The 27,096-nt window shown below is 41.6% G+C and overlaps 1 protein-coding gene across 5 annotated transcripts; it reads left to right on the forward strand.

Annotated features, from left to right (window-relative positions):
• Nucleotides 1-655: 655 nt before the first annotated feature.
• HIPK1 (homeodomain interacting protein kinase 1) lies at nt 656-27,029 on the forward strand. Of its 5 annotated transcripts, XR_010886350.1 has the most exons (17): nt 656-746; nt 1,444-2,521; nt 8,722-8,845; nt 11,156-11,275; nt 12,103-12,189; nt 13,061-13,245; nt 13,622-13,784; nt 14,489-14,714; nt 15,593-15,714; nt 17,302-17,436; nt 20,037-20,179; nt 20,380-20,562; nt 20,934-21,149; nt 21,416-21,654; nt 22,034-22,170; nt 22,290-22,373; nt 22,479-22,513. XR_010886350.1 is itself a non-coding variant. In XM_067310801.1 (16 exons), the coding sequence occupies exons 2-16, from the start codon at nt 1,446-1,448 to the stop codon at nt 22,962-22,964; spliced, it is 3,642 nt and encodes a 1,213-aa protein (XP_067166902.1). In that variant the 5' UTR covers nt 656-746; nt 1,444-1,445; the 3' UTR covers nt 22,965-27,029. The 5 variants fall into 5 exon arrangements, 4 of the variants coding, with proteins under 4 accessions (XP_067166902.1, XP_067166903.1, XP_067166904.1 ...); XM_067310801.1 differs by lacking the exon at nt 22,290-22,373 and having other exon boundaries at nt 22,479-27,029; XM_067310802.1 differs by lacking the exon at nt 22,290-22,373 and having other exon boundaries at nt 20,040-20,179; nt 22,479-27,029.
• The last annotated feature ends 67 nt before the right edge of the window (nt 27,030-27,096 follow it).

Raw genomic sequence — 27,096 nt, forward strand, 5'->3', positions numbered from 1 at the left:
CACTGCTTGTTCTTTCCCCTCCACTAGTCTTTATCTCTGTCTGGATGCAAACTACTAGGCTTAATTCTTTATGCTCGTTAAAGCTGCAAGTTCACGTTTGTTGCATTGCTGTTCGTGTAAAAGTAGACGTGAAGTCGTTAAGGTTTTGAGACTTTGGTACGAATATTAGTAAAGGCTGTTTTGTAATACTGTAAGTTACTGAGAGAAAACCAGGAAACTTCCCTGTATTATTATTTTGACTCAGGAGCAGGCTGCATTAAGAAGAAATAGGTAGTTTCATAGATGAGCTCAAGTTCCTCAGAGGATCAGGCGCCTCCCTCGGCCTCAGCCCCTTCCGCCTCGGCGCGTGCCACGGCGGCGGCGCGCGCGGTCACGTGGGCGGGCTCGGCGCTTGGCTCGGCGCTCGGCCCGGCTCGCCGCGCTCGGCGCTCGGCTGCCTCAGTCTGGCGCGAGCGGCGCGGCGCGGCGCGGCGGGAGCGCAGCGGGGCCGCGGCGGGGCCGCGGGGCACTCGGGCCCGGGCGGCGGCGGCGGCGCGCAGCGGGGGGAGCCCGGCCGGGCCGTGAGGGCGCGTCGGAGCCTGGCGGCGGCGGCGGCGGAGCGGCCTGGGGGCTCCCCCCGGCGTGCGCGGGCCGAGCGGGCCGGGCCGGCGGCCGCGGCGGGGCTATGATGCGCCCGCTGCGGGGCCCCGCACCCCCGTGTGTCCCCCAGGCAGGTCCGGCCCGCGGCTGAGAACCCCCCACCGGCGGTGAGTGCGCGGGGGGCCCTGGGGCGGGGGGCGATGGGGAGCCGCGCCGCCGCCGCCCGTGCCCGCGTCCTCCGCGGCGAGGCCGGGCCTGGCCCGCGCCGCCTCGCTGCCGGCCCCGGTGCCGGCCCCGGGTGCCGGGCGGGCTGCGGGCCGTCGTCTCTGCCGGGGCGACCGGGCCTTCCCGCGGCGCTTCGGCGCAGGGGCGCTGGCGGCGTGTGGGGCTCTGCCTCCGGGCAGAGCGCGCCCCGGAGCGCTTCCTCCTTAGGAGCTTTGCTTGTCTGTTCTGCGTTTCCCCCTGACTCTGCTTTGACAGTTGAGAGGAAAACAGACCTGGAAAAAATATAGCATTTTCCTACTTTCACACTACCTCTTCCATTCTTCCAGGCCTGTTTTCCCATTTTACCTGAGATTTCCCTAGCCTTTAGGAAGCTGGGTAAAGAGCTGTCTGCTCCTCTCACTATAGGCAGTGACATAAAATACAGTAATTTTACAGGACAGCCTCACTCTGTGGATGCCCTTAGGAACAGCTGTTCAAAAGATTATCTTCCTAGGTGGTACGCACCATGTGGTGAAGTTCATAGGCTAGGGTGCTTAGGAAAATACTTGTTGTTCTGGTTCTTGTGCAGACAGAAGATCTTGTTCCATCACAGCCTGCTGCCACTAAGTGATCCTAATGAGTCCTCTTCTCCCTTTGCAGGTATGGCCTCACAGCTGCAGGTGTTCTCCCCTCCGTCAGTATCCTCGAGTGCCTTTTGCAGTGCCAAGAAACTGAAAGTGGAGCCCTCTGTCTGGGATGTTTCAGGACAGAGCAGTAGTGACAAGTATTATACCCACAGCAAAAACCTCCCAGCAGCTCAAGGGCAAGCAAGCTCCTCTCATCAGGTAGCCAGTTTCAGCATCCCTGCTTACGATCAGAACCTCCTTCTCCCCGCTTCTTCGGTCGAGCACATTGTGGTTACAGCAGCAGATAGCACCGGCAGCAGTGCAACAGCATCCTTCCAGAACAGCCAAACCCTAACACATAGGAACAACGTTTCTTTACTGGAACCATACCAAAAATGTGGATTAAAAAGGAAAAGTGAAGAGGTTGACAGCAACGGTAGTGTGCAGATAATTGAGGAACATCCACCTCTCATGCTGCAAAACAGACCTGCGGTGGGTGCTGCGGCCACGACCGCCACGGTAACCACAAAGAGCAGCAGTTCCAGTGGTGAAGGGGATTATCAACTGGTCCAGCATGAGATCCTGTGCTCTATGACAAACAGCTACGAGGTCTTGGAATTCCTGGGCCGAGGGACGTTTGGGCAGGTGGCAAAATGCTGGAAACGTAGCACGAAGGAGATTGTAGCCATCAAAATCTTGAAGAACCATCCTTCCTATGCTAGACAGGGCCAGATAGAAGTGAGCATCCTCTCTCGCTTGAGCAGTGAGAATGCTGATGAATATAACTTTGTTCGCTCCTATGAATGCTTTCAACACAAGAATCATACATGCCTTGTATTTGAGATGCTAGAACAGAACTTATATGATTTTTTAAAGCAAAATAAATTCAGCCCATTGCCTCTGAAATACATCCGGCCAATTCTGCAGCAAGTGGCTACTGCCTTGATGAAGCTAAAGAGCTTAGGTCTGATACATGCTGATTTGAAACCAGAAAACATCATGTTGGTGGATCCTGCACGCCAGCCGTACAGAGTGAAGGTGATAGACTTTGGTTCAGCCAGCCACGTATCTAAAGCAGTGTGCTCCACTTACTTGCAGTCACGCTATTACAGGTAAGTACTGACACAATACTTGCTTTTATATGCCATACTGTCAGAGTTAAGCTGATCCTAATGGGATGCTGGGGGATCACATTTACAAATACCACTTAACTCTTTTGCCTTAAAGTCTAATTCCAGGCAGGGGGGTGGCGGGGAGGAAGTGATCAGCCTACCCAGCATCCCGCATGTTTCCTTTCCACATGGAGATTTCTTCTGAAATTTGTATGTAAATAAATAGAACTTCTGCTTTGCAGATGTGACATAATATCCAGTCCAATACCTTCCCCTTACTCCAGGTTAGTGCAATAAGTTGATTTACCTGCCCCTAGTTTATGATGAGTGCGTTCAAAGCAATCCAGGAAAGTAGTATGCTACTAGTAAGTAGTAAACATTGGCTTGTTTGTCACAATCTGAAGCTACTCCATTAGCCATAGTCATTTAGAAGAAATAGAAGTCAAAGGGATGCCAATTTCTTTTTGTCCTTTTTATTCTGCTCACATTTAGTAAAGAGTACCTGGGTCTGAGCCTACTTCACAAACACAAAGCTTCCTGTATCAATACTTGATAAATCATGCTTTCATGAGACCAGTAGTTTTAAGATGGTTATGAGCTAGATCTGTGCTTCCTTTAGCAAAAGGTAGAAATGGCTTCAGCCCTACTCCCATTTAAGAATTAAAAAGAAAAATCCTTTATTATGGGCAAACTGTTGTTAAAACTCAGAGGCTTTATAGCTAAAGAAAGCTGTGCTTTTTCTTTCAATTATTCCTCCAACTTGGTTCTGTTAATAGTTTATATTTCAATATAAGTAGAAGTAGACTTCAATAAATGGACACAGAGAGAACTTCTGGCAACAGAGGGACATGAAAAAGCCTGTGCTGTGTTTTAGGGATTGCTTTCAGTGGAATGTGAGTTTGCTCGACACAAAACTTAACTAGTATCTAGTCCTTCCAGCTGGGACGGGAGAGAGGACTCGAGACACTCCACCCCACCCTGTGTCTCTGCCCTATTTGATGTCTTTCCCATCCTCCTAGTCTTGGTTTAAAGCCCTGGCTTGTTGCAGGCTTGTTCTGTTTGTTCTTCATACTCCCTGTATCCTTGCTCTTTGATTTGTTTCCTACTCCATCTGACAGTACCAGCTTACTGTGTAGCTTCTTTCATGTGATGTACCCTTTTCTTAATCCTAATGATCTTCTCCCAGCTTGTGAGGACTGATCTTCTCCAGTCTAAACTTTTTGGGGTTTTTAACTGCAGTTGTCTTTTATGCACCATGGCTCTGTTCAAGTGTTTGCTGTCTAAATGCATTATTAATTTTGTTGCTGTTTTTACACTGAAAGAGATGGCCAGTGATCAAGAATCTGGTCTATGGGACTTGCAGCAGATGTGGGCAAAGCAGTTTGGGGAGGCATATAGTGCTTCCCAGTTTCTGATATCACAGAAAAAAAGAGATTTGACTGATGCGAAAGTAGCAAGGGTTGATAAGTATCTTAAAGGGGCTGCTGGGAAGGAAGCTGCCTGCTTCAGCTGCATGTGCTGAACTGAACTCAAAGCCACTTCCTCCTCCCTAACAAGGGGTGACCAACACTGCTAGAAAGGCAAATAACCTAAGATTAGAGGGCATTTAAGACTGCCTGCTCAACTGAAGTTGAAGAATGCTGTGATGTGGAAATCTAATATTTAGAATGTTATGTAATTAGTTTTAATGGTGGTGATTACTAAAATCCATATTCCAGGAACTTGCGGAGATGGTGTAGAAAGCAACTTATTGTGGGAGACCTGGATTGCTTTAAGCATATTTACATTAAATTAGTTTTCAGGTGGGATCTAAGGTTGAAATTGTTTCAACACTGTGTTTAACAAAACAGTATAGACCAATTCTTGATTTGGTTCACTGTCAGCTATTAAAAATAAACTTCCCTTGTTCTGTGCTCAGTTCTTTTTGGTTCGAAAACCCTGTTAACCTCTGTCTCCAGCTGTGTCCCATGTAGTGAAATCTAAAACAGCCAAACTCAGATGCTCTAAGATGTATATTCTGATATGTGTACCCTGAAAGAATAAACAGTCCTTTACTAATTATGCTCAGTGCTGTAGATCACCAAAACACTCTTAGTTTGAATGAGATTTTCAGCTCAGAACAGGTTTAGAGGGAAAAAATGCAACCTCTATATATTTAGGAGCCATTGCTTTAAAGTGCGTATTTCTCAACCGACAGTTAAATGTGCTGCTGTTTAGCTTGGGCTTGAACTATGTGATGACAAAATGGGGGGTGCTGTGCTATACAGTCTTCAATTCACTGACTCAGTTGGATTCTATATGCACTCAGAGAGTTTTGACTGAACTACTTGGTGCTTCTGGCCCTGAACTAGTAGAAATCTTTCATGTTGCAGCCTAGTTTTGAAGTGCTTCTGCCTCTTACCACTTAATTCTTAGCAGCTCTACTCACATGTCACAACAAAAATGCAGATGTGAGGCTTTGGGCCATCGTGTACTATCTGTAGTGACAGCATGGGAAGCAGCTACCATCTTTTGTGGCTGCTGCCATCCAGGTGAGGGGAGGCCAGAAGAGCACTCCAGTTCCTAATGGCCCTCCTGGCGGTTGGACAGCTTGCATCTGCTTTGATGACACTGCTGGAGCCATGTTTCCAGGTGGGATGTAGTGTTGGGTTTGTTAGGGCAAGATCTACAGTTGTTACACTAACTTCTCTGCAGAAGTGTTAAGGCCAAGACTGAGTAGTCTCTCCACAGGCGTTACTGCTGCCTGTGCAGAATCCTGGTCAAGGATGGCAGTGTTACTGCTATGACATGGGTGACTTAAACTGTGAGCAAAAGTGCCCATGAAGAATCCTTTAGCTCTGAGGCCTGGTATGGACTAAAGGTAGACTAATTTTGGCAGTAACGCTTCTATGGGGTGACTAGTTTCTATTGCAGTGCTGAGATCTAATAGCAGTAATTTTTGACTTGAAATGTAGACTATATGCCTGCTACATCAGGTGCGGAAGAGTATGGATACTTTTGCTCTCCCAGGGGAGGATAAACAATAGAAGGAAGTGGACATCTTGCAGAAATGAAATTCCCCAGGAAGACTGATCTCCCTGCTGTTCAGAGAGAGAGCTTTATTTGTGTCCTATGTTATATGTAAGTACAGCTATTACATGAGCCTTACTCAGATCCCCATCTCCTGGTGTTTCCTGTGGGTCAGTTTAGAGGTGCCTAGTGACTGAAGGTACTGAGCTCAAGGACTGAACAATTCAGGCCACAAGAAGGTGGCACTAAGTGTTGAGGGAGCATGTAGTGTGCGGTAGGATCTCTTCCTCACTTCTGCTTTGGGCTATGTGCTCTATTTCTGTCCCAGTTAATGTTGGCTTGGGAAGCAGCAGTGCATGCTGCCAAATCTAACTTTCTCTACTTCCTAATCCAGCTTTGAACAGTGATCACAAATTATTCACTGCATTGCTAGCTGCTGTTGTACAAGCCTCATATTACTATCATTCTTCAAAAGGAGGAGGGCTAGAGACCCATACATAAACATAGTATGTTTTGAAAGGTTGAAAGTAAGTTTCAGAATTTTTCCGCTACTGCTGTGAATCCACTCTCCCCTGAGACTGCCTGGGCACACTTGCTAACCTTGGAAGTCAGAATTTGGCAGGCACATATGCAAAGAAAGAATGTTGTTGATTTCTATTTCAAAGAGCTTGAGATAGTGAAGATCACTTTAATCTTTGACAGCCCAGCTATGAAAGTGACCTCGGCTTGTTGTCTCGTTTCAACTCCCACCTCATAAGGCTGCTAATGATAGCAGTGTAAAATAAGAGATGAGAGAGATTCTAGTTTACCAACCCTGTCTTGGACTCAAAATGAAATCAGGTGGCTTGTGAGAAGTTCATTTAGTTAAGTTCCAGGGAGTTCAATGCACAGAATTCAAATTACTATCATTTTGATATTGAGGTTTCAGAATACATGAGTCTGTTCAAGTATATAGTTAAAGACTAATGAGCTATCACATCCAGCCTCTGTTGACACTAATCTCTCTTTCCATTGGAATCAGTGGGACTTTTTTCATGCAGTTGTGAAGGATTAGTATGCTCTGCTTATTCCACAGCCACTTGCATTTTAACTTATGTTTGCCAGTCCAAAAGGAGAAAATTCATGCATGTAGTGTTCATCATATGATGGGTTTGGGCACTATCTGATTTGGAAATTTCTCAATAAGTAGGATAAGCAAGAGGATCAGTGCAGTTCATTTGATAATGCATAATAGATTAATGGCACATGGGGTTCTAATAAGCCTTTGTGAATATCTACATTGTACTCACTCTGCTTGTGAAGACCCAAGTGCTGCAGAAATAGATTCCTCTTGTTCGCACCCATTAGCTTATAGAAAGTTTGACATATTCTGACATAGTTCTTTAAAATATAAATGTTGAACTGGAGAATTGGCATTCAAATAGCAAATATTTATCATATTTGCATAATCATTTTATATTATCACATATCTGAAGTTATTCCCAAGCTTTCCAGTGCTGGGAATAGACAGTCGAGAAAGTAGAAACTGATCAATGGCAAGTAGAGCAGGTGGGTAAATGAGACCATGACAGTTAATGGAGAAAGTGTGAGAATGACATGGCTAAAGTCTTCCTTCAGTAATCGGAATAAAAGACTGCCATGACTCTGTTCTTGTGGGGCTCTGACATAATAAAAAAGCTACTTGCATGAAAGCTTGACAATAGAGAGTAGATGTGATTGCATTGCAGCAATCATGTTGTTGAGATATCTTTTTTTTTTTTTTTTGGTAGATCTTGCACATTTTCAGATGCACTGACCATGGGCAACTGGGACGAGTACATCTGTTTTGGAGACTGGCTAATTGTAATTGTGCACAGTCACCTAAAACAAAAGCTGTGTCTGTATCACCACAGCACAAAGGGTGATTAATTGGAGTCATTTCTTGCTACGTACAAACAATTGGGAGGTATATTCAGGTTGAACGGTAGATGGAAGTGAGTGTGGGCTATTGACACCTGTACATTATGCAAGTCCTGTTTTCAGAATTCTGTAGAAAGATCAGAACTGGTTTCAGAGCCTTTTTTTAACAACAGAGATACATTCAGTGTAACACAAGAAATGGCACACAAGCCCTAGGGCGTGCTACCCATGTCCAGAAAACAAGATAGCCTGGAGTTTAGGACTTTTTTGTCGTCTTTTGCACAGATGCTACTTATGCATGAAGAAAATCAAGGTTTTAATGTTTCCTGTGCTTTCCAGAGTAAACTCCCAAACCAGCTCACATGATTCTTGCTGTGTTTGAGTTTTGTGCCGTATGCAAATATACGGGTAGAATTTAGCCTGACAGAACTGCATCAGTTTGTTTCAGAGCTGTGGTGTGTGAGGTGAAGAGTTGTACTAAAACATCCTTTTGTGTTATGAGTCAATACCAGACAGAAATTTCCCTGCAATTTCAAACTGTTGCAGAAGTAAATCCTGAAGTTTAAGGGTTTTTCTTTTCCCAGCAGGCTCTGCTAAGGGCTAGGCCAGACAGGTAGATTTTGCATTAGGTGTGGTTGAGTGCACAGAAACCTGTAACACAACCTTGCAAAGCAGTCACAATCTCCAGCTGTGTTCTCTTCATCTGTTTTAAACACGAAACTCTCCAAACAAACCCTGTATAAAAACCAGTTGATAGAAACTGAGCAGCTCTCTGAAGAGCTGCTTTTTCCGGCTTTGCAGATGCAGTTCTTTCCACATGAAAGCAGGCAGCCTTCTGTAGCTGGTTACCTGGGCTAATGAGTCCTTCTTCAGAGAGAAGTCTGAGCGTTCCTGTCAGAGCTTTTCTTCCAAATTCTGTTAGGTTGTATGCTGTCTCAGGGGAACCTGGAGCCATAAATACTCTGTCCTGTGTAATTAAACCAGCTAGTAAAGGAGTAATCTTATATCACAGTTGCATAAAGGCCAGCTTGGACTCATTCCCACCTGGGAGTTGGAGGCCACTGTGGCAATAAAGCAAAAACAGCCCATGCTGCTAAGTGGAAAAAAGGGTTGGGATCTGTTAGGACACTTGAGGAAACGTCTTCTGCTTTAAAGGGAGTCACTTAGTTTCACATGAATTTACTTGTGCTTGGAGGAAGGAAGGAAAAGCATTATCTAGAGTAATTTATAACAATGAGCTACATGATATCTGAGCCAAAGTTTTCACTTTTTTTTTTTTTTTTTTTTTACAGGGCTCCTGAAATCATACTGGGTTTACCTTTCTGTGAAGCTATTGACATGTGGTCACTAGGCTGTGTGATAGCTGAGCTGTTTCTAGGCTGGCCTCTGTACCCAGGAGCATCTGAGTATGATCAGGTGAGAGTGCATGGTGGATGTGGGGGTATTCTGGTGAAACCAGAGTGATCTGTGTCCAGACCCTCTGAACCCAAAGTGTCCTACTTCAAATTTCATCTGATATAGATCACTGTTGTCTGTTATCTTAAACTCATTTTCAATCTGTGATATTCCCATCGCCTGTTTCTGTCATTGTGCAGGAGAGCACAGAATTCTATGTGTTTTTGCTTGAGTTTAATGTACTTATACAATATATAGTTAATTTACAGTTAATCCCCCTGCCTCCCAAACCCAAAAAGCTGTTGAAATACTTCCTGTCAAAACAGAAGTGAGGCGTGTGTCCTGGCTTGAAAAGCCCTCTGTAATTTCACCACGAGGGCAGTTTTTCCACATAGAGACAAAGCAGGCCTCTCATTCCTATCCTGTTAATAGCTACCAATGCCCTCATTTTTATGCAAATGTTGGCCCCAAGCTGTCTCTGAAATACAGGAATAAGAGTCTGAAAAGGCATCTTTAACTAATTATTTCTTGCCATGGATACTTAGCCTTATTACCTGGACTAGTCAGTTGCCTATAAAAGGACAAAAAATCTATATAAGGAGTTTTTTTGAGAGTAACGTTTCCATTGTGGTTTTTATGGTGATGCCTTGCGACAATGCTTGGTATACTTTTCCTTATGTGATAAAGCGACCTTTCTCAATTTATTTTTTGAAAACTTCAGTTGTATCTTCCCAGCACTGTGAATTTCCAAATGAAAAACACACTGGTACCTCAATGAGCAGAATGAGTTAGAAAATAACCGAGGTACAGCATGGTGGTTTCCTTGCATAGTGAGTTTTGTGTAATTCTGAGAACCTTATCTGGGCATGTAGGTGGGTGGGGAGGAGGCTTTTTTTCCATTGCTTAATATACAGGATTTTGCAGTCCTTTGCAAGGCCACAGGAGGTATGACTTCATGTGGTTGATTTCGATATCTGAATTGCCCCTGAAAAATAGGGATGGCTTGCTTGCTTATTTTCTGAGATTCTGCAGCAGCAAATGAAAGCCCAGGCAGAACTTTTGAAGGGATCTCCCCAGCAATGCAATTCATGTGCTGGGATGGGATTTACGGTTTTTTTTTTTTTTTTAAACAACCTTTGGCCATAAAGCATGAATTATGTCTCAGAAAAACATCAGAACTCTTAATTGAACTGATGTATAAATATGAAAAATACTAACCTGAAGACACTTCAGCTCCTTGGTGGCATAAATGAAAACAGAATCAACAAATACAAATGGATCACAAGCTATACCAACCAACTTAGTGCCCTGCAATGTTCAGCTGCTTGAGAACAGTGGGAGAGGGAGAGTTTTGCAAACAAGAAATGAGATACATTAAAGGAACTATATATAATAATTTGGACATAGCCTAGTTACCTTCGCCCTATTTCCAATCCTCATTTTTATAAGAGGATTATCACCTTTTTTTCTTAAACTTCTAAATAGACTTTTGCAGGGGGAAGGTCATAACAAAAGCAATGTCACATTTCTCACTGTGCATCTTAAGAGGAAATAGCATTAGCAATCCAGGCAACATTTGGAATATTTGAGAATGCTTATTAGTGATTTTTTTCATAACTTGCAGTTTTCTTTCCCTTTAAGTACCCATTTTTACTTTTGCTGTTTTTTTGCTGTTAGCTCTTTACCAGTGTCTTATTGATACCATTGCTGCTACTCAGGTGCATTTTCTATAATTCTTAATTTTTTTTTTTGTTACTTGTAAAATAAAATATATTAAGGCTTTTGAGGATGTAAGGGTCAGATTGTGCTAGAGATTTGGTCTTGCTTTCTTAGTCAGCGAGAGCTCTGCCATAACATTCTTCTCAAATCACGTGCCTGAAGTGTATGTAGCCAGTCACAGTAGTGTTGCTTGGATACTTTTGCCTTTAAGCATATATACATATGTGGTAACTTCTGCAGTATTTTCTCTCAAAATGTATACTCTTTAAATTTCTGATATGAAACACCACCAGTTTTACCCAGTGCTTTACCCATGTCTCAGAAGCTTATAAACAGTCTGTTCACATATATTTAGGCCAAAAAAAATCCATAAAATAAGACAGATTCATTAAATATCTAAAATTTCTGCAGATAACAAGATAGAAAAGGTTGTGTCCTTAAAAATACTTGGAATAGTCCCTTTAATTTTGCAGTTTTCAGTTTCAGTTATCTGGACATTCTGTATTTACAGGCTGTTTCCTGTTCATTGTGAACAAACCTGGCTGATAACTACTCCATTAACTATTGGTCCAGAATACTGGGAGCCTTTATACTCTTCATTTTCTTTTCTAGATTCGTTATATTTCACAAACTCAAGGCCTTCCAGCAGAGTATCTCCTCAGTGCAGGAACGAAAACAAGCAGGTTTTTTAACAGAGACCCAAATTTGGGATATCCACTGTGGAGGCTAAAGGTTTGTATGTCTTTTTAACTCTTAACTCTGTTTTGTTCATTGAGGACTTGATATAAAGTCACACCTAGTTTTAGTGTACTCTGAAAAGTTTCCGATTAAAGATTGGCTTCTAAATGCTGTTCAAATATAGCTGATTTGTGTATTTCCCTTCAGAAACTGTACAGACCTCCTAGTGCTTATCTAACAATAGCAGCTGTGAGTGATAGCACCAGCAAAGAGTGGGTGTTAAAGTAATTGAGATAATGGTTGCTTATTGTGGCCTGCTCAGTCTTGGTGAAGTATGTCATCTTGTTGTCTTCTCCTGACAATGAGAAGAGTAAAACAGAAAGTATTTCATGACAGTGTTAGTTTAACAGAAATCTATTTGTATACTGGCAGAAGACAGGAAAGAATCAGATATGCATTTGTTTTTTGTCTTTAAAGCAGACCTACAAAATGAAGGTAATTTTGCCTTTCTCCTTTGTAAAAGAAGATTTCAAAACACATTTATAGCCTTTCCTCTTCCAAAATCAAAAATACTTTAAATTTGACTCCTCAGATGCTCCTTAATGCCCCTCCGGTTCTTTTGGCACTACTCAAGGAAGTCTTAAAGTGCTCCACTGATCTAGTTGTTAATTCAACTTTGATAGTGTCTCAGCTTTGCAGTGAATGATCTTCCCAGTTTAGGAAATGAGAACCCATAGCTGTTTTGGTTTGGCCCGCTAGCAAATTATTTGTTTTAAAGCAACCAGAAGAGTACCTGTCTCAACTCTTCTTGTTGCTTTTTCTTTATCCTTATTTCAATACAGGATATCTCCGTTTATATTAACAAATGCTTTATTTTGTAGACTCCAGAGGAACATGAGTTGGAGACGGGAATAAAATCAAAAGAAGCTCGGAAATATATATTCAATTGTTTGGATGATATGGCGCAGGTGTGTGGAGAAAACTCTTAACACACAGATAACTATCATTTCAAGTACACACATGAAAATATTGGGGTCTCTAAAAAGGTGATCCATGTGCCTGAGCAGTCCACTTTCCCATGCTGTTAAGAACACTGGCATAGGTTTGCCATGGTTCAGATTTGCCTCAGAAGTTGTTGTGTTAAAGACTATCAAAACGTTAATTAAGAAGCTATTAAAGATTTCTTTTTCTTTCTTAGGCCTTAATCTGGTAGATGCAACAAATGTACTTAACCTGTACCATTAGAAGTAGTCTACTTCCAGTACAGTAGTAGGAAAGCTATGCACCTGCAGATGTATTTATAGGACTAGGCCTTTTACTAGACTTTGGAAACCTCGGGAACATGTTAATAGGCCCTACAGATAGTTGTTCTTTTTCATTCTATTTTCAGAGGTAAAATGAAGGAATATCTGGATACATTATAATATCATGAGGCATTGAACCTTAAATACATTGGTTTCAATTTTCCATTGCTGTTGTAGCTCTTATCATCACTTTACATCTGTGCAGATGTAGATTCTTGCCATTCTGATTTGCTAGCCTTTTGTACCCCTCTGCACAGAAGTAAAGAGGACATATCTGCCAGGCAGTGAAAAATGAGATTTGGTTGATACCTGTTGAATGCACCAACTTCATACTGAGGTGAGAATTCCATGTATAAGCTTCACTTCCTTGTATTAGACATGGGCAAGGGAAAAGTTGTGTGAGTTATCATTGTAGTACCTAAATTAAACTGGCTAAGAGAGAAAATAAAGATCTCTGTGTGATGTGAAATTATGCAATTCTTCAGCAGCAATGGATTTGATATTTGCATTAACTGCTCTTCATTTTGTTTTCAAGGTGAATATGTCTACAGACTTAGAAGGGACAGACATGTTGGCAGAGAAGGCTGACCGAAGGGAATATATTGATTTGTTGAAGAAAATGTTGACAATTGATGCAGATAAGAGAATTACTCCGCTGAAGACTTTGAACCATCCATTTGTTACAATGACACATCTACTGGATTTCCCACACAGCAATCAGTAAGCTTCCTCAAGTTTCATGTTTTGTTTCAGGAAGATTTATTAGAAACACAAATAGCACATTTCTACTTTCTGCCAGTGCTGTTTTCTGCAGTTTCTGGCTAATATGAAAATTGCGAAGGCATTTACAAGGAAACAACTGTTCATAAGCTGCTTTTTCATGTTTCACCAATTTGTGAGAGTCAGCAGGATGCTTAACCAGGACTTACCTCACAGAAATGTACACTTTTATTGCTAGCTCTAGGACGTTCTTTTGGGGTGGGGGGAACCCTAAAGGCACATATGCATAGTTAGAAACCTGACATGTCTCTGTTGAGGTACATTGTGTGTAATGTTAATACATTTCTGATATTTCCCTTCTGTTGTTCTGTTTCAGTGTGAAATCCTGCTTTCAGAATATGGAGATCTGCAAACGTAGAGTTAATATGTACGATACAGTGAATCAGATTAAGAGCCCATTCACAACGCATGTTGCTCCTAATACAAGCACAAATCTAACAATGAGCTTTAACAACCAGCTCAATACAGTACACAATCAGGTAGGTATATCATCCTTTAGCTGTGTTATAGTAATCTAAGAAATGGAGCAGTCTTATTTTGAGCCTTCAGGCCACATTCTGTTCAGCAAAATAACTCAGGTGAAATTAGTTATTTTACATTGAGGCTTACACAGCTGAACAAAATTTGGCCCTATACTAATTGTATGTATACTATTAGTATATATAATTCTATCTACTGATAGAATCATGTTGATACAACCTGGTTGGCCAAGTATTATTGCTACATGAAAGATTTTGTGTTCAACTCTACAAACATTGTGATGGCTTTTAAACTTTTCATTTAACAGCTGTATTCAATGTAGTTAGTTCTCTTAGGAAATGGGTACAAGTTGCAGCCTATTACAGACTTCTGCAGTTATACATAGCATGTTGTTGCCTCAGCTAGTGAAGCTTTTTATTTAAATTGCTCTCCAGAATTTGTAGTTTCTCTTAAATTTTAACTTTCCGAAACTCAGGCCAGGGCAGTCTCTTTTCTTCACCTAATCATATTGGCCTGTCAGTTCAGTAGCATAAATAAAGTTGATGCAGTTCATGTTTTTTCTCCCAAGTTGTCTTTTGCTTTTTACCTGCAACCTTTTCCTGGTGCTTGGTTCACAGTATAGTCCTGATAGTTTCTGTTGTTTGTTTTGTAACAAGTATGAGTGTCACCTCTGAGTAGAAATCTGTATATTTTTGTTTTCTAGGCCAGTGTGTTGGCTTCCAATTCTACTGCTGCTGCTGCTACTCTTTCCCTGGCAAACTCGGACGTCTCGCTGCTAAACTATCAGTCTGCTCTGTATCCATCATCTGCAGCACCAGTTGCAGGAGTGGCACAACAGAGTGTTTCCTTGCAGCCTGGAACCACCCAGATCTGCACACAGACTGACCCATTTCAGCAAACATTCATTGTCTGTCCCCCTGCTTTTCAAAGTAAGTAGAAAAACTCTTTGGAACTGTAGTTTCAATTTGATAAAAATGAGATGTTGTGACTTGGACTAAATTGAGAACTACAGCAGACCACTCTCTGTTATGCTGTGCTCTTGCATCAGATGTGGGTGCAAAATCAGGTCAGACGTGTGTAGACAATTTGGTTTTCTTCCACGTCATGCTTGAACAGATGACAGTATCTTGCCTGCCTAGGTTGCAGTGTTCATCCAGTTGCTCAACCAGTTTTTCCCCCCAAACTGAACACAACAGCATTCCTCAGAAAGCAACGAACAGAGGAGCCAGACCTATCTGAAAACAAGAAAGTGTGTGCTATATTTTGAATGTCAAGAGTGAATATCTGCTCTTTAAGTCTCAGTTCACAAGCAGGGATGCAATCATGTAGTTTGCTAGCAAGTAATAAACAATCGCAGATTGCAAATAATAAAGGTAGCACAAGCGCAGCTGTATTAATCCAGGAAAGTTCTGTTATTTACATATATACCTGGATTGTGTTAGTATGGAGAGCTATATGCAAAACAGGAACTGATAGTGTAAGGTTAGTACTTAGCCTCAAGCAACATAGTATTAGATGTCTGAGTGTGGATGGCTTGTATCTGAAAACAAGACTGCAGACCTGAACATAGCCAAGCTTTTGAGGACTGGTTGTCCATCATTGCACTTCAGCATTTCAGGACTGCAGATATATTTGCTCCAGCTGGTGTTTTATTAGTGAGCTTTTGTCAAAGGGAACAGCTTTTCTTTTTCTTCATCTGACCTTGTCCTCTGTCCTTCCTGATTACCTGGTAGGAATTTGATGGGGGGGGGGGGGGGGGGAAGAATAATAAAGCAGCTTAACTGTGATTTGTTCTTGTCCCTAACAGCCGGACTTCAGGCAACTACAAAGCATTCTGGGTTCCCAGTAAGGATGGAGAATGCTGTCCCAATTGTACCACAAGCACCTGCAGCACAGCCACTGCAGATCCAGTCTGGAGTTCTTACACAGGTATATTTAAAAAAAAAAAAGGGAGGGGGGGACAATAAACAAACAAGAAACCCCACAGGGTTAACTGCAATCCCTACCACCATCCAGGAGAACCTGACTACCCCTCTGGTGCTGGGGGCGAGTGCAGAGCGGTTCTCAGAACGCTCTCAAAGGTTAAATGCAGATCAGGTCTAAGACAGTGTTTTCTCTTTTTTTTTTTTTTTTTTTTCCTGGGATATTGAGAGTCTAATCTATTTGATATCATGTGCATCCCTTATATAGGAGTTTGATTTTATAAAGGGAATAAATATGTAATTTCCAGCTGTTAAAATCAGGCTGTATTTTTGCACAGGTGTAGGTTGCCTTATAGGTAACAGTATACATTTTTGCCTACCCTTTAAAAATAAGATAGCAAATTTTGTAAGAAATTAAATCAGTTCTGTGAGAAGTGAGATCTCAGTAAACAGAAGTGGCAACACAGATTGTTCATGTTATAATCTCATCTTTAAATCAGTAAAATTATTTTTGCATCCTTCTCGATTAGTTGCATTGTTAGTGTGAATAAATGGGTGGCAACAACATACTTATTTCTCTGCTGTTTGCAGTGTAAACAATATGCAATATCAAAAGTCTTAAGTAATGCTAAAAATTGGTATTCTAAACATTTGTATTGTGCCATAAACTCAAACTACTTTTATTTCCAAAAAAGAATATCGTTTTAATATATAGTGAGTGCCCCATGATTAGCAAGTTTTATACACTGAAAAATTGTAATTGCCTTTAAAATTAAGCACACTTTTGTTTGCATAACCTTAATTCCTGCTGGCATTAACATACTTTGTTAATTTACTATCCAGGAAGTATATTGTACTTACTGACCTACTTGTAGAGGAGTAATTGTAGTTTGTTTAGTCCAAATAATTTTGGTGGCATTTGGTGATCTCTGTTTTGTTTAGGAAAATTGTACAGGTGACATAATCCAAAAAGCAGAATACACTTGAAGGAGGCCCACCGGAACTAAACCCTGCTTTTCCTGAAAGTTCAGACTGTACACTAAGAATCTAGTTTTTAGTTAGATATTTATGGATTAATACGTGTCTTGGTAGTTTCATCACATATAACCTTGCTCTTTAATGATACAAAAGACCTATGGCGCCTTTTGTTAAATCCCTTAGTTTATCTCTTTCCAAGAGTACTGTACCTGAATTCGAGGTACAGTATTAAATGCTGTGTCCTGCTCGGGACTGGTTGTGTTACGACTTTGTACAGCATATATGAGAGACAGTGTAACTTCCTCTCTGGAACCCATTCTGAGTAAAGTACCGTAATACTTGAACACTAGCTTGTTTTTATTTTTTTTAACTGTGCCATTGGAAAGACTGTGTTTCCAAATTCCCTGTTCCCTGTGTTCCCCTCAGGGATATGTGATTGCTTAGAGGAACATGCCCAGAGGGTCAGAGTGTTGGTTTCATTGCATCCATTACAATTCTGGAATCTACTGAAGCACCATAAAATGCCAGTGTGGTGAAACCTTTTCTGGCCCTATTGCTGAACCCACTTACCTGCCTCAGTACGTTTGTTTCACTCACTGCCTGATCTACGTTTCAGGGAAGCTGTACACCACTAATGGTAGCAACTCTTCATCCTCAAGTAGCCACCATCACGCCGCAGTATGCGGTCCCCTTTACTCTGAACTGCGCAGCCGGCCGGCCAGCGCTAGTAGAACAGACGGCTGCAGTACTGGTAATTGCCTCCCTTGATTGTGTTCACTAACTGAGTTTTTGTTTTAACTTAGACTTGCAGAGGGCATGGAAGCATGTGCCATCTTGTGGCTGTGTTCTTGCTACATCTTAATGTCTTGTTGTTTTCCTCCCCAACATTGCTGAAGCACTGTCTGACTCTGATGTTTAGTGTGGCTCTGTAAAGAATCCAGATCCATTGACTATTACTTTTTACTAGCCTAGTATTATAAAACTCTTCTAAGCTAGACTATAGAAGAGTTATAATTGTTCTTGTTCTTTGCTTACTATCCTATCTTTGCCTTTTGATTATTGAATACAAAGGAATCGGCCTCTAGCTTGACTCTGCTACAGGTACCTGGATGGCCAGAATTTGAACTACTTGGCAAGTTAGCTACATATTTTGTTTTAAACACTTGTAAAGCTTCTTTGCATGTAGAAATGTTTCAGGTCGTTAAGCAGAGGCTAAATCTCTAATAATAGCAAATTCTTTAGTTTATTGCTTTAGCAGTTGATTTCTCTTAACCTCTGTTGAACATTGACAATAATTTTCTGGCCTTTTGTTATTTATAGCCAATCACAGGTAGCTTGCTTCATCCAGATAAAGATACTGTTCTTCACAGATACTTTCAGTTCTTACTTTATTTCTTGGTTGAAATTAAAGGTGAGCTCTAGTTTCTAAAATGACAATAGTTAGCTGTCAGGCTAGTTATCATTTGAACAATTAAAAGGATGGGGGATGGGAATAAACACATCTTTTAAAAGTGTATGTTTTCAAAATTGTCTTCTTCTGTATTCATCTGGTGCATGCCTCAGAACAACTTTGCAAGTGCCACAAAGAAGTCATTGTAAAACTCCAGAATCAGATCAGTGAAGCTTATGAAAACATTGCAGTGCTCTTAAGTACTGGTATCCTCACATGTCTTTCAAAGCACATTCCATTTCTTATGTGAACCATTTTGTTTCTTGTGGCTTTAAAGTGGTAGTTTGAGTGTCATTTTCTTCCAAGATGGAAACCTCTCCTGAAGTGGAATTTGCTCGAGCCATACCCGTATGAGGATGAGATTAAAACCCATTCATCTGAGTTCTTCTGAACCAAGTTAACCCCTCCCTATTTCTGAGGATGGGAAGGCAGGAGAATGGGTTCTCCTGGGTCACAACTCCAAGCTAAAAAGACCCAAGGATGTATCTCCTTTCCTCCTCTTGAATTTTGATTGCTGAAAGGCTGCAGTTTAGGCTCTGAAAACGGCAAGGGTGACTGTAGCAGAGCTTGGGACACAAGTGAGTTATTAGTGATGTTTTCAAAAGTGTATTTGGGCTTTTGATTCAACAGGCAAATTAGATCTGTTCTGCTGTGCATGTGCAGTGGATCTGACATTCAGCTCCCCTGTGCAGCAACGGGAGATCAGAGCCAGCTGTCTCTAAACGATGTGCCTGGATTCTGAGTTTATATAACAACATTTTGTTCTATGGAGAACTTACTATTTCTATTTGGATTCTGGGAGCCTTTGGCGTGAATTTGCTCACCTTTAGTGCTTCCGACACTTCTCCCCTGCTGCTTCCCCTGAGTTTGCATTAGCCATTTGCTAAGCTTTGCGTATTTTTGTCCTTCCTCTGTCAAAACAGTTCGTCGCTTGGAAGGCCCGGTTTCTGCCTCTCGTTGGGAATTTAGATCTTGCTGTATTAAACTCTCTGCTTTGTCTTGTGCAGGTGTTGGCTTTTGGAAAGACGCATGGTGTGACTTTTAACATATTTCTCTTATTTATTTATTATTATTATTCTGCTTATGTTGGCAGAGGTTTTAGCAGTTCTCTGCTTTGAAGGCCTCTTGTTTGGAACCAGTATTTGTAATAAGTGGATCTGTTACTTGCAGAAATATTTTAAGACAGTGGGTGTTTATGGTTTTGCAATTTAAACTGCAAGAAAGAGAGCCATATGTGTTCAAAATCATAGAAATATTGTACTGCAGAACTTTATTTTTTTGCAGAAAATGCTACATTTCATTAATTTGAAGAGAAAAGTTAATTAATTAAAAATAGTTTTACATATCTCCTGTGTAACCAAACACGTCTCTCAGTGCACTTTTTCTTAATGTACTGATTACATTTTCTCCTTCAGTGATTTAATTGAGGTAGAGTGAATTTCTGTAATAATAACACTGTCTCAGCTATCTCGATGTGAGCCCTGTAAGCCAGAAAAGCAGAAAGGACTAAATTGACCTCATATTTTGGAATGCTTCAGCAAAGCAATGTGCATAAAGTTACATGAAAAACATTCCCAAACACTCTGGTGCCTCTGACATGTGGGCTGATTTTGTCTCCCCTTTTGCAGGCACTCTTTCTGCAGTACAATATTAACACCACCCTCTTCCCCGGGTGACATCTATGACACAAAAAGTTAGCAAAGTGTTTGGGGAAGCTTGTTTCTCTGGTTTTGATGTTCTCTTGCTGGGCTGCGGCTGTTTGAGGAAGTGCAGTGATGTGCCTTTATCTCTGCAAGTTAACAATCTACACGAGTGAATTTATTGCTTGGAACAAGTCTCTTTCTCCCCATCTGTAGGAACTGAAATCTAGTGAATCTGTTTATCTTTTTGCTGTTTTGCAGCAGGCCTGGCCTGGGGGAACCCAGCAGATATTGCTTCCTTCCACTTGGCAGCAGCTCCCAGGGGTTGCTCTGCACAACTCTGTTCAGCCAACAGCTGTGATTCCAGAGACGATTGGCGGCAGCCAGCAGTTAGCTGACTGGAGGTAGGGATTACTCAGGGGTGGATTCTGTGCCTAATGGAAATGTGAGCCATTGCAGTACCATCTGCAGTGCACAGAATTTCTCTCTCCCCTTCAGAACCATGCAGCAGCTTAATGCAGCTGGGTGCAGCTTGCAGTGCCTGCAGTGTAGTCATGGGGTCTTGGTGTCTCTCTTTTTTTTTTTTTTCCCCCTCCTGCCCCAGGAATGCACATTCCCATGGAAATCAGTACAGTGCTCTCATGCAACAGCCATCGCTACTGACCAACCATGTGACTTTAGCTACAACACAACCCCTGAATGTTGGTGTTGCTCACGTTGTGAGGCAGCAGCAAAGCAGCAATGTTCCAGCAAAGAAGAACAAACAGCCAGCACCAAACTCAACCAAGTAAGTGAGCTGAATCAGGAGTGTGACTGACCAAGTGCTTTACTGGTCACAGGGAGGTTTTACACATTCAGGGCGTGTTGGTGCCATAGCAGTACAAGTTACAGAACTGAAGTCTGACTAACAGGGGGTGGCAGGTTTCTGGCAGTGCCAGATGAATCAGTTCTGCTCAGAGCATCACTGGCTGCATGGGTCCCTTCTGGGATGTGTATGAGTTTAGTTCTATGAAGGAGTCTGCACAAATGTTCTCCTTGTGTGTTTCAAGATGTTTATTTTTGTCTGTGTGCTCTGGAGCCTGGTTGTTCTTAATGTTGCTGATGCTGTGTGTCCCAGACTGCTGACCTGTAGCTGAATACTGCCTTGATTTTCTTCAGGCCCAGCTCAGCTCTAGAGACTGTGCCCTCCCAAGTTTACTCGCTCATTGGGAGCAGTCCTCTGCGCTCCACCTCCTCCTCCTCCAATGTGCTCGTCCCAGTGCAGGAGCAGCACCAGCCCATTGTGATCCCAGACACTCCAAGCCCCCCTGTCAGTGTCATCACCATTCGCAGCGACACTGATGAGGAAGAGGACAGCAAATACAAACCTGCCAGGTAGGAAGTTCATTTAGGAAGCCTGTACTGGTTTGTCCTGAATTCAGCCCAGGCATCAGGGAGATTGGAGAACACTATATTCAGAGCCCTGGCTAGACTAAGAAACACTGCGTAAGACAGGGAATTCTATATCCTGTCCACTGTGGTGTTTGTTTTTCTATTAACTAGCATCTCATCCATCAAGTAGGAGGCTGTGAGATCCCAGAGGGGGAGATCTCCGTATGTCTTGTGGGAAAAACTAGAATGTTTCTGTTTTTTTTCTGCAGTTTGGGCATGAAGCAGAGATCCAATGTCATCAGCTACGTTACTGTTAATGACTCCCCCGATTCCGACTCCTCCCTGAACAGCCCCTATGCCACAGACCCACTTTCCTCTCTCAGGAGTACGGGTGGTGTCCTGGAGCTGCCTAGCAGAGGAGCAGCTGATAGCTCCAGCTCTCGGACTATCATTGTGCCACCATTGAAAACACAGCTTAATGACTGCATTGTAGCTACCCAGGCTTCAGGTAGGTTGTGCTCTCACAGGTTGCTCTGCTCAGTAATCTTTGTCATCGCTCAGATGCTGTCTTATCCCTAACAGTTTGGGCTTATCTGCATTAGGTTTTCAGCAGCTTCAGGTTTCACAGCTGCTGTTCTGAGATCATGAACCTTGGTCTGTTTTCAGATTCACTGGTACATTTACCTTTCATATATGTGTTAGGCTGCATTTACAAAGATCTGTAAAAATTCCCTATTGATTTCTTGTTCAATCAGATTTTAAATTGTAGTTGAAGAAACAGCTCTGTCATGGAAATAGTTTCTGTGTGTTCTTCAGTTACCTAAGCTGGTTATCACAGTGCTGGGGTGTGAGAGGGAAGAACGGACTATTCTGTTGAAATCTTTCAGGCATCCTGAGCAGCACCAGTAAGACCAAGCCAGTGGCCTCCGTGAGTGGGCAGTCATCAGGATGCTGTATAACGCCTACTGGGTACCGATCGCATCGCGTGGTGACGAATGGTGTGCAGCCTCTCAATCTCAGCCAGGTAAGCATTGTGTTCAGGACCTGCCTGTGCATCGTGGAATCCTAGGTGTAGCCCATCGTGGAGGGAGAGTAATCTTTGACTCAGTGGAACTACAGTAACCCTTCTTGAATTTACTTGAGGGTATCACAGAGCTGCAGGTGTCTTGACTTCATGGAAGGGAGGATCTGACAGAAGTGCCAATCAGTCCTGCAACTAGAACACAGGTGTTGATCGGGAGGCTCTGACTGAACCCTTCCTCGCTCACCTCCTCTCCACTGCGCTTTATACTGAGGATACCTACTAACTTTATTTACTTTTTCACCTTGCAGAACCAGCAAACAACAGTGCTGGCCTCACAGGAGAGAAGTGGAAATGCAGTCCCACGTAGGCAGCAAGCTTATGTGGCACCCCTCACATCAACTATTTCTCAGGCTCCCTACACGTTTCAGCACAGCAGCCCAGTGCACCCCCACCTGGCAGCAGCGACAGCAAATGCACATCTGTCCAGCCAGCCACATATGTACACTTATGCTCCGACCACTGCTGCAACACTGGGCTCCACCACGTCCATCGCCCATCTCTTCTCCCCTCAGGGCTCTTCACGGCACACCACGTACACTGCCCACCCTAGCACGCTTGTCCACCAGGTCCCTGTGAGTGTTGGTCCAAGTCTGCTGACCTCTGCAAATGTTCCACCTGCCCAGTACCAACACCAGTTTGCTCCCCAGTCCTATATTGGTGCTTCCAGAGGATCTGCTATTTACACTGGATATCCGCTGAGCCCTACAAAGATCAACCAGTACTCGTACTTGTAGATCATAGTAGAGCACTGTCCTGCAATAGGCCGGAGACTTTGGAGAAGGATTTCAGGTGAACCTTTACCTGGTGATGACTGCCTGGTGTTTGTTTCTCCCTGATCTGGTTGTATGTTGTTCAGAAGTGTCTCTGGTGAGTTCAGTCACTAACTGAGCAGCATGATTTGTTACCAGTATGAGGGTCGTTAATTAAGTTTTTAAGATTTTACTTACTTTTTATAGATGCTTTTAAAAAGTTCATGTTCCCATTTATTTAAAATTATTCTGTTATGCTAATCAAAAGGGGAAAGAAAATCAGTGTCTTGAAAAATCCTGATGATTTTTTTTTAACTAGCTTAATTTAAACGAAAAGACTAGCAGGTTATATTTTAGCAGCTTGCACAACTCCGTATTGCCACTAAAAATATAATGCATATTTATCTCAGAACATTGCTAGGGCAGTTTTAAAATCAAGTTTAGTATTTTAACATTTGTTTTCTATTTCACTTTCTCTCTAACAAATTGCTGGTTCTGCAAAAGCCATTACATCTCTTTATATGTTACTGTCAAGGTTTTTGTTTACTTCTCTGCTTTGTTTAAGGACTGGTAGAGGCAGCTGCCTTGTGCTAGTAACAGATATTCAGGAGTCCGTGTAAACCCTGAAATCTGTTTTGTTTTCTTGAAAATTCTGTGTCTCCACACCACAGCTGAATTTTTATCATTGCAGAATTCTTTTAAGTTTTTCAAACTATTTTCAAGATCTCACTGTGTAACAGAACTCAACAGCTTTGCCAGAATGCTGTAGTCTTCAGTTGAGAATGAATAGCTGGATTCCTTCACAAAAGCACAGGGCTTTTCTTTGTTCTTTTTTCCTTAATATTTTTTCCTCACATGATTAATTTAGGAGGGAGTTGAACAATTGAAATACAATGAAACATCACTGTATTGATGTGTACAGCTTTTTATACTCCTGTGAGCGTATCCTCCTGGATATGTCAACAGCTACTTTAAAGCGCTCTTATTAAGACTTGTATACAGTACGTGCATGTAGGAATTGCAAAAAATGAAAAAAAAGAAAAAAAATCCAGATTTTAAAGTTTATTACTGAATTTAAAACTATTTTAGAAGTTTTGTATTGGTGGTGTTTTAATATTTTACATAAAATGAAATATGTACATATTGATTAGAAAAATATAACAAGCAAAACTTCCTGCTAACCCCAAATGTTCTGTCTTTGTAATCAAAATGTGTAGTGATTATACTTGAACTCTGTACTTAGTGTTTGTCTAATTCTTAAACGTTCCTGGGGATGGAATTGATGTATTCTTTGTATTTAAACCAAAATGAATTGATACATGTTGGAATGTATGTGATATAATGCAATGGTTAGAGCTCATCACTGTAGCACTGAGAGAGGAGTATAGCTTCATGAGAGAAAAGGATACCTTCTGATTTGTTTTGCACAGGTATGTGTGATGAAGAGTTGTTTGGTGTGTCCCCTTATTGTAGTGCCTTAAATGATGATGTAGTGTGAATAGAGTTTACAGTGAGCTTGCCTTATGAGGGACCAGCAAGCCCCCGTCGAATTGAAGCAATTCACTAAGCTTATCACAGCAAGAAGAGCAGTATGTTGCATAGGTGCATTGTTCTCAGTTTTAATGCTATCATAAAAAGCTACCTTTTTGTTTGGAGTGAAGTGATGTTTCCTTAAAGCTTTTCCTTGAAATGGCACATGTACTGTTAGATGTCTGTCAGTGCATTTCGAATAGGGTAGTGCTGGGAATGCATTGGAATGTTTAGTCTAATATTGCAGAAGTGATTAAATATGTGCAATCACTTTTTATTAGATTAGTATGGTGTTACCTTCCCCCACGTTAATAGCAGACATTTCTTGTAAAATATTGCTAGCTCGGTGATAGAATATTTATACCAAAGAGAGCCTGCTGTAAAGCACATAATACCATTAAAAAGTTTAATAATGCTACTGCTAATGTGGAGTTGTTGGGAAGGTTTGTCAGTTGTAGCACCAGTTAGTGTTCAGAGGAAATACTCAGTTTGGATAATCAGTGCAGTTTTTAAACTACACTTTGCTTTCTTGGTTCCCCTGTACTAGGAATTACTTCTCAACCTCAGTATGTAGATAAATATCTTGTCCAAAAGGATAATAAACTGGCTTGAGCAGTAGTATTACTGCAGCAATAAAAGGTTTTGGTAACCTTGAATCCCAGTTTATGTTCCGTCCAAGTGGAAAATAGGCTAGTTCTCTGACTGGTGTCTGACAAGAAGTGCAAAATTCTTTTCTTAAATTCCACATTATTCATAGGAGAAAGTTTGGACTGAACCTGAAATTGAGGAACCGTTAAAGGTTTGGCATCTCTTTCATTAGAGGGAGCAAGGACTTTGGAACTGGACGGTAGCATTAGTGACATGTTGTTCAGTGTATTTTTAGTCAGAACACTTCTGTAAATGTGAGGGTAACCAACCAATCTTGATATTTCACATCATTGGTGTAAATGATGCTATTTGTTGCTGTAAGCACTTTTCTTATTTTTTTCCCGTATTACATTGCTTGTATTCAGTACTTCGCCTTGAGATACCTCTTGGGTACAGAGTTGTGCCTTTCCATCAAAAGGCAAAAAAGCTCCAATTCCTGGGTTTCAGGAAAATGAAGACCTCTAGCAAAATGTGCTAATAAGTTGGAGAAAAACTCCCCGCCCCCCAGCCCCCTGAAGCAGAGTGAGACTAAAATGCCTATCTATCTTTAGAGTCCCTATTACATATAAACCCAGCCAAATATATTCACAAAGCCTGGTATCATGCCTTCTACTGTCCAAGTTTCCAAAACTGTTGGAACAAGGGGACAAGGTGGAAACCAGGTAGATAAGATGAAACATACTCCATTTGAAACAAGTCTGGTTACCCTGAAATTGCTCTGCGATACACAGCATAAAGTAAGCCAGCAAAAAAACCCACCCCAGCAGGGCCAGGTTTTCATCTCGGCACTGGCTTCACCAGTGTGGCAGATCTAAGTCTGGCCCCTGTGTGTGTTGCCCAATTTAAGTATATTCTAGTCTGCTCTAAGGAGATACATCCCTTCTTCCCATGCGTATCCAGGTTCTTTCAAAACAGGTTAAAGAATCGAGTGTCCTCATTGTCAGAGCTGTTACGCAGATTTTGTTAAGCAAAGTGCTATCTCTGGATAGAAATTAAAGTCCTCTTTAACTCCTCTCTTTTTTTTCCTTTTTTTTTTTTTTTTAAAGTTGCCCACCATAGATGAAGTTTGGGGTTCACTTTTTGAATTTTTATAACCATGGTCCCATCTAGACTCATTTGTGTGATTCACAAACTATTAAATTAGAGTTGCTCCTATTACCTGACGTGCATTCACAGCTGTGATAGCCCCTGCAGAGGAGACTTCCTGAAGCTTTCCTGCTTAGCACCTAGTTGATGGGATGCAGTAATTTACCTCTGACTCAGCAATCTCTTTTAGTACATGTAACTAAATTGCTTCTAAATGACAGGATTGGCACAGCCCTGCTTTCTTTTTTATTTAAACTTCTGAATGGTGCCGCATGTCCACATGGTTGTTTGTTGCTAAACTTTATATAATGTGTGATTTCAGATTCGGCTTGAAATATATCTATCTCACTACATGTAGCAGTACATTATATGTAATGTTAGTATTTCTGCTTGAATCCTTGATATTGCAATGGAATTCCTACTTTATTAAATGTATTTGATATGCTAGTTACTGTGTAAAATTTAACTTTCTTTTATGGTTGTGCTCTTCCTTTTTACAAGCCGCTAGATACAGGTAGTTTCTGACAATTACTGATCTATGTTTGTATTGCTGATGTACTTAGGGGGTATGTAAAAATCATTTTAACAAAAGAAATAGATATTTAAAAATTTAATACTAACTATATGGGAAAAGGGTCCATTGTGAAAACATAGTTTATCTTTGGATTCAATGTTTGTCTTTGGTTTTACAAAGTAGCTTGTATTTTAAGTATTTTCTACATAATATGGTAAAAATGTAGAACAATTGCAATGCATCAATAAAAAGGGTTAATTTTCTGTACTCTATTCATTTGGTCACTTGATCTGTTAAAGGGGATGGAAAAAGGGTTTTGGCTTATCCGGGATGAAATAT

This window comes from Apteryx mantelli, chromosome 25 (genome assembly GCF_036417845.1).
Source record: "Apteryx mantelli isolate bAptMan1 chromosome 25, bAptMan1.hap1, whole genome shotgun sequence".
Lineage (NCBI taxonomy): Eukaryota > Metazoa > Chordata > Aves > Apterygiformes > Apterygidae > Apteryx > Apteryx mantelli.

Bases quoted from the DNA above. Each gene is read 5' to 3' on its own strand.
- HIPK1 (XM_067310801.1), top strand. From the start codon at position 1,446: ATGGCCTCACAGCTGCAGGTGTTCTCCCCTCCGTCAGTATCCTCGAGT. The intron at 8,846-11,155 runs GTGAGAGTGCAT...TTTCTTTTCTAG, and splicing joins GAGCATCTGAGTATGATCAG to ATTCGTTATATTTCACAAAC. The intron at 14,715-15,592 runs GTAAGTAGAAAA...TGTCCCTAACAG, and splicing joins CTGTCCCCCTGCTTTTCAAA to CCGGACTTCAGGCAACTACA.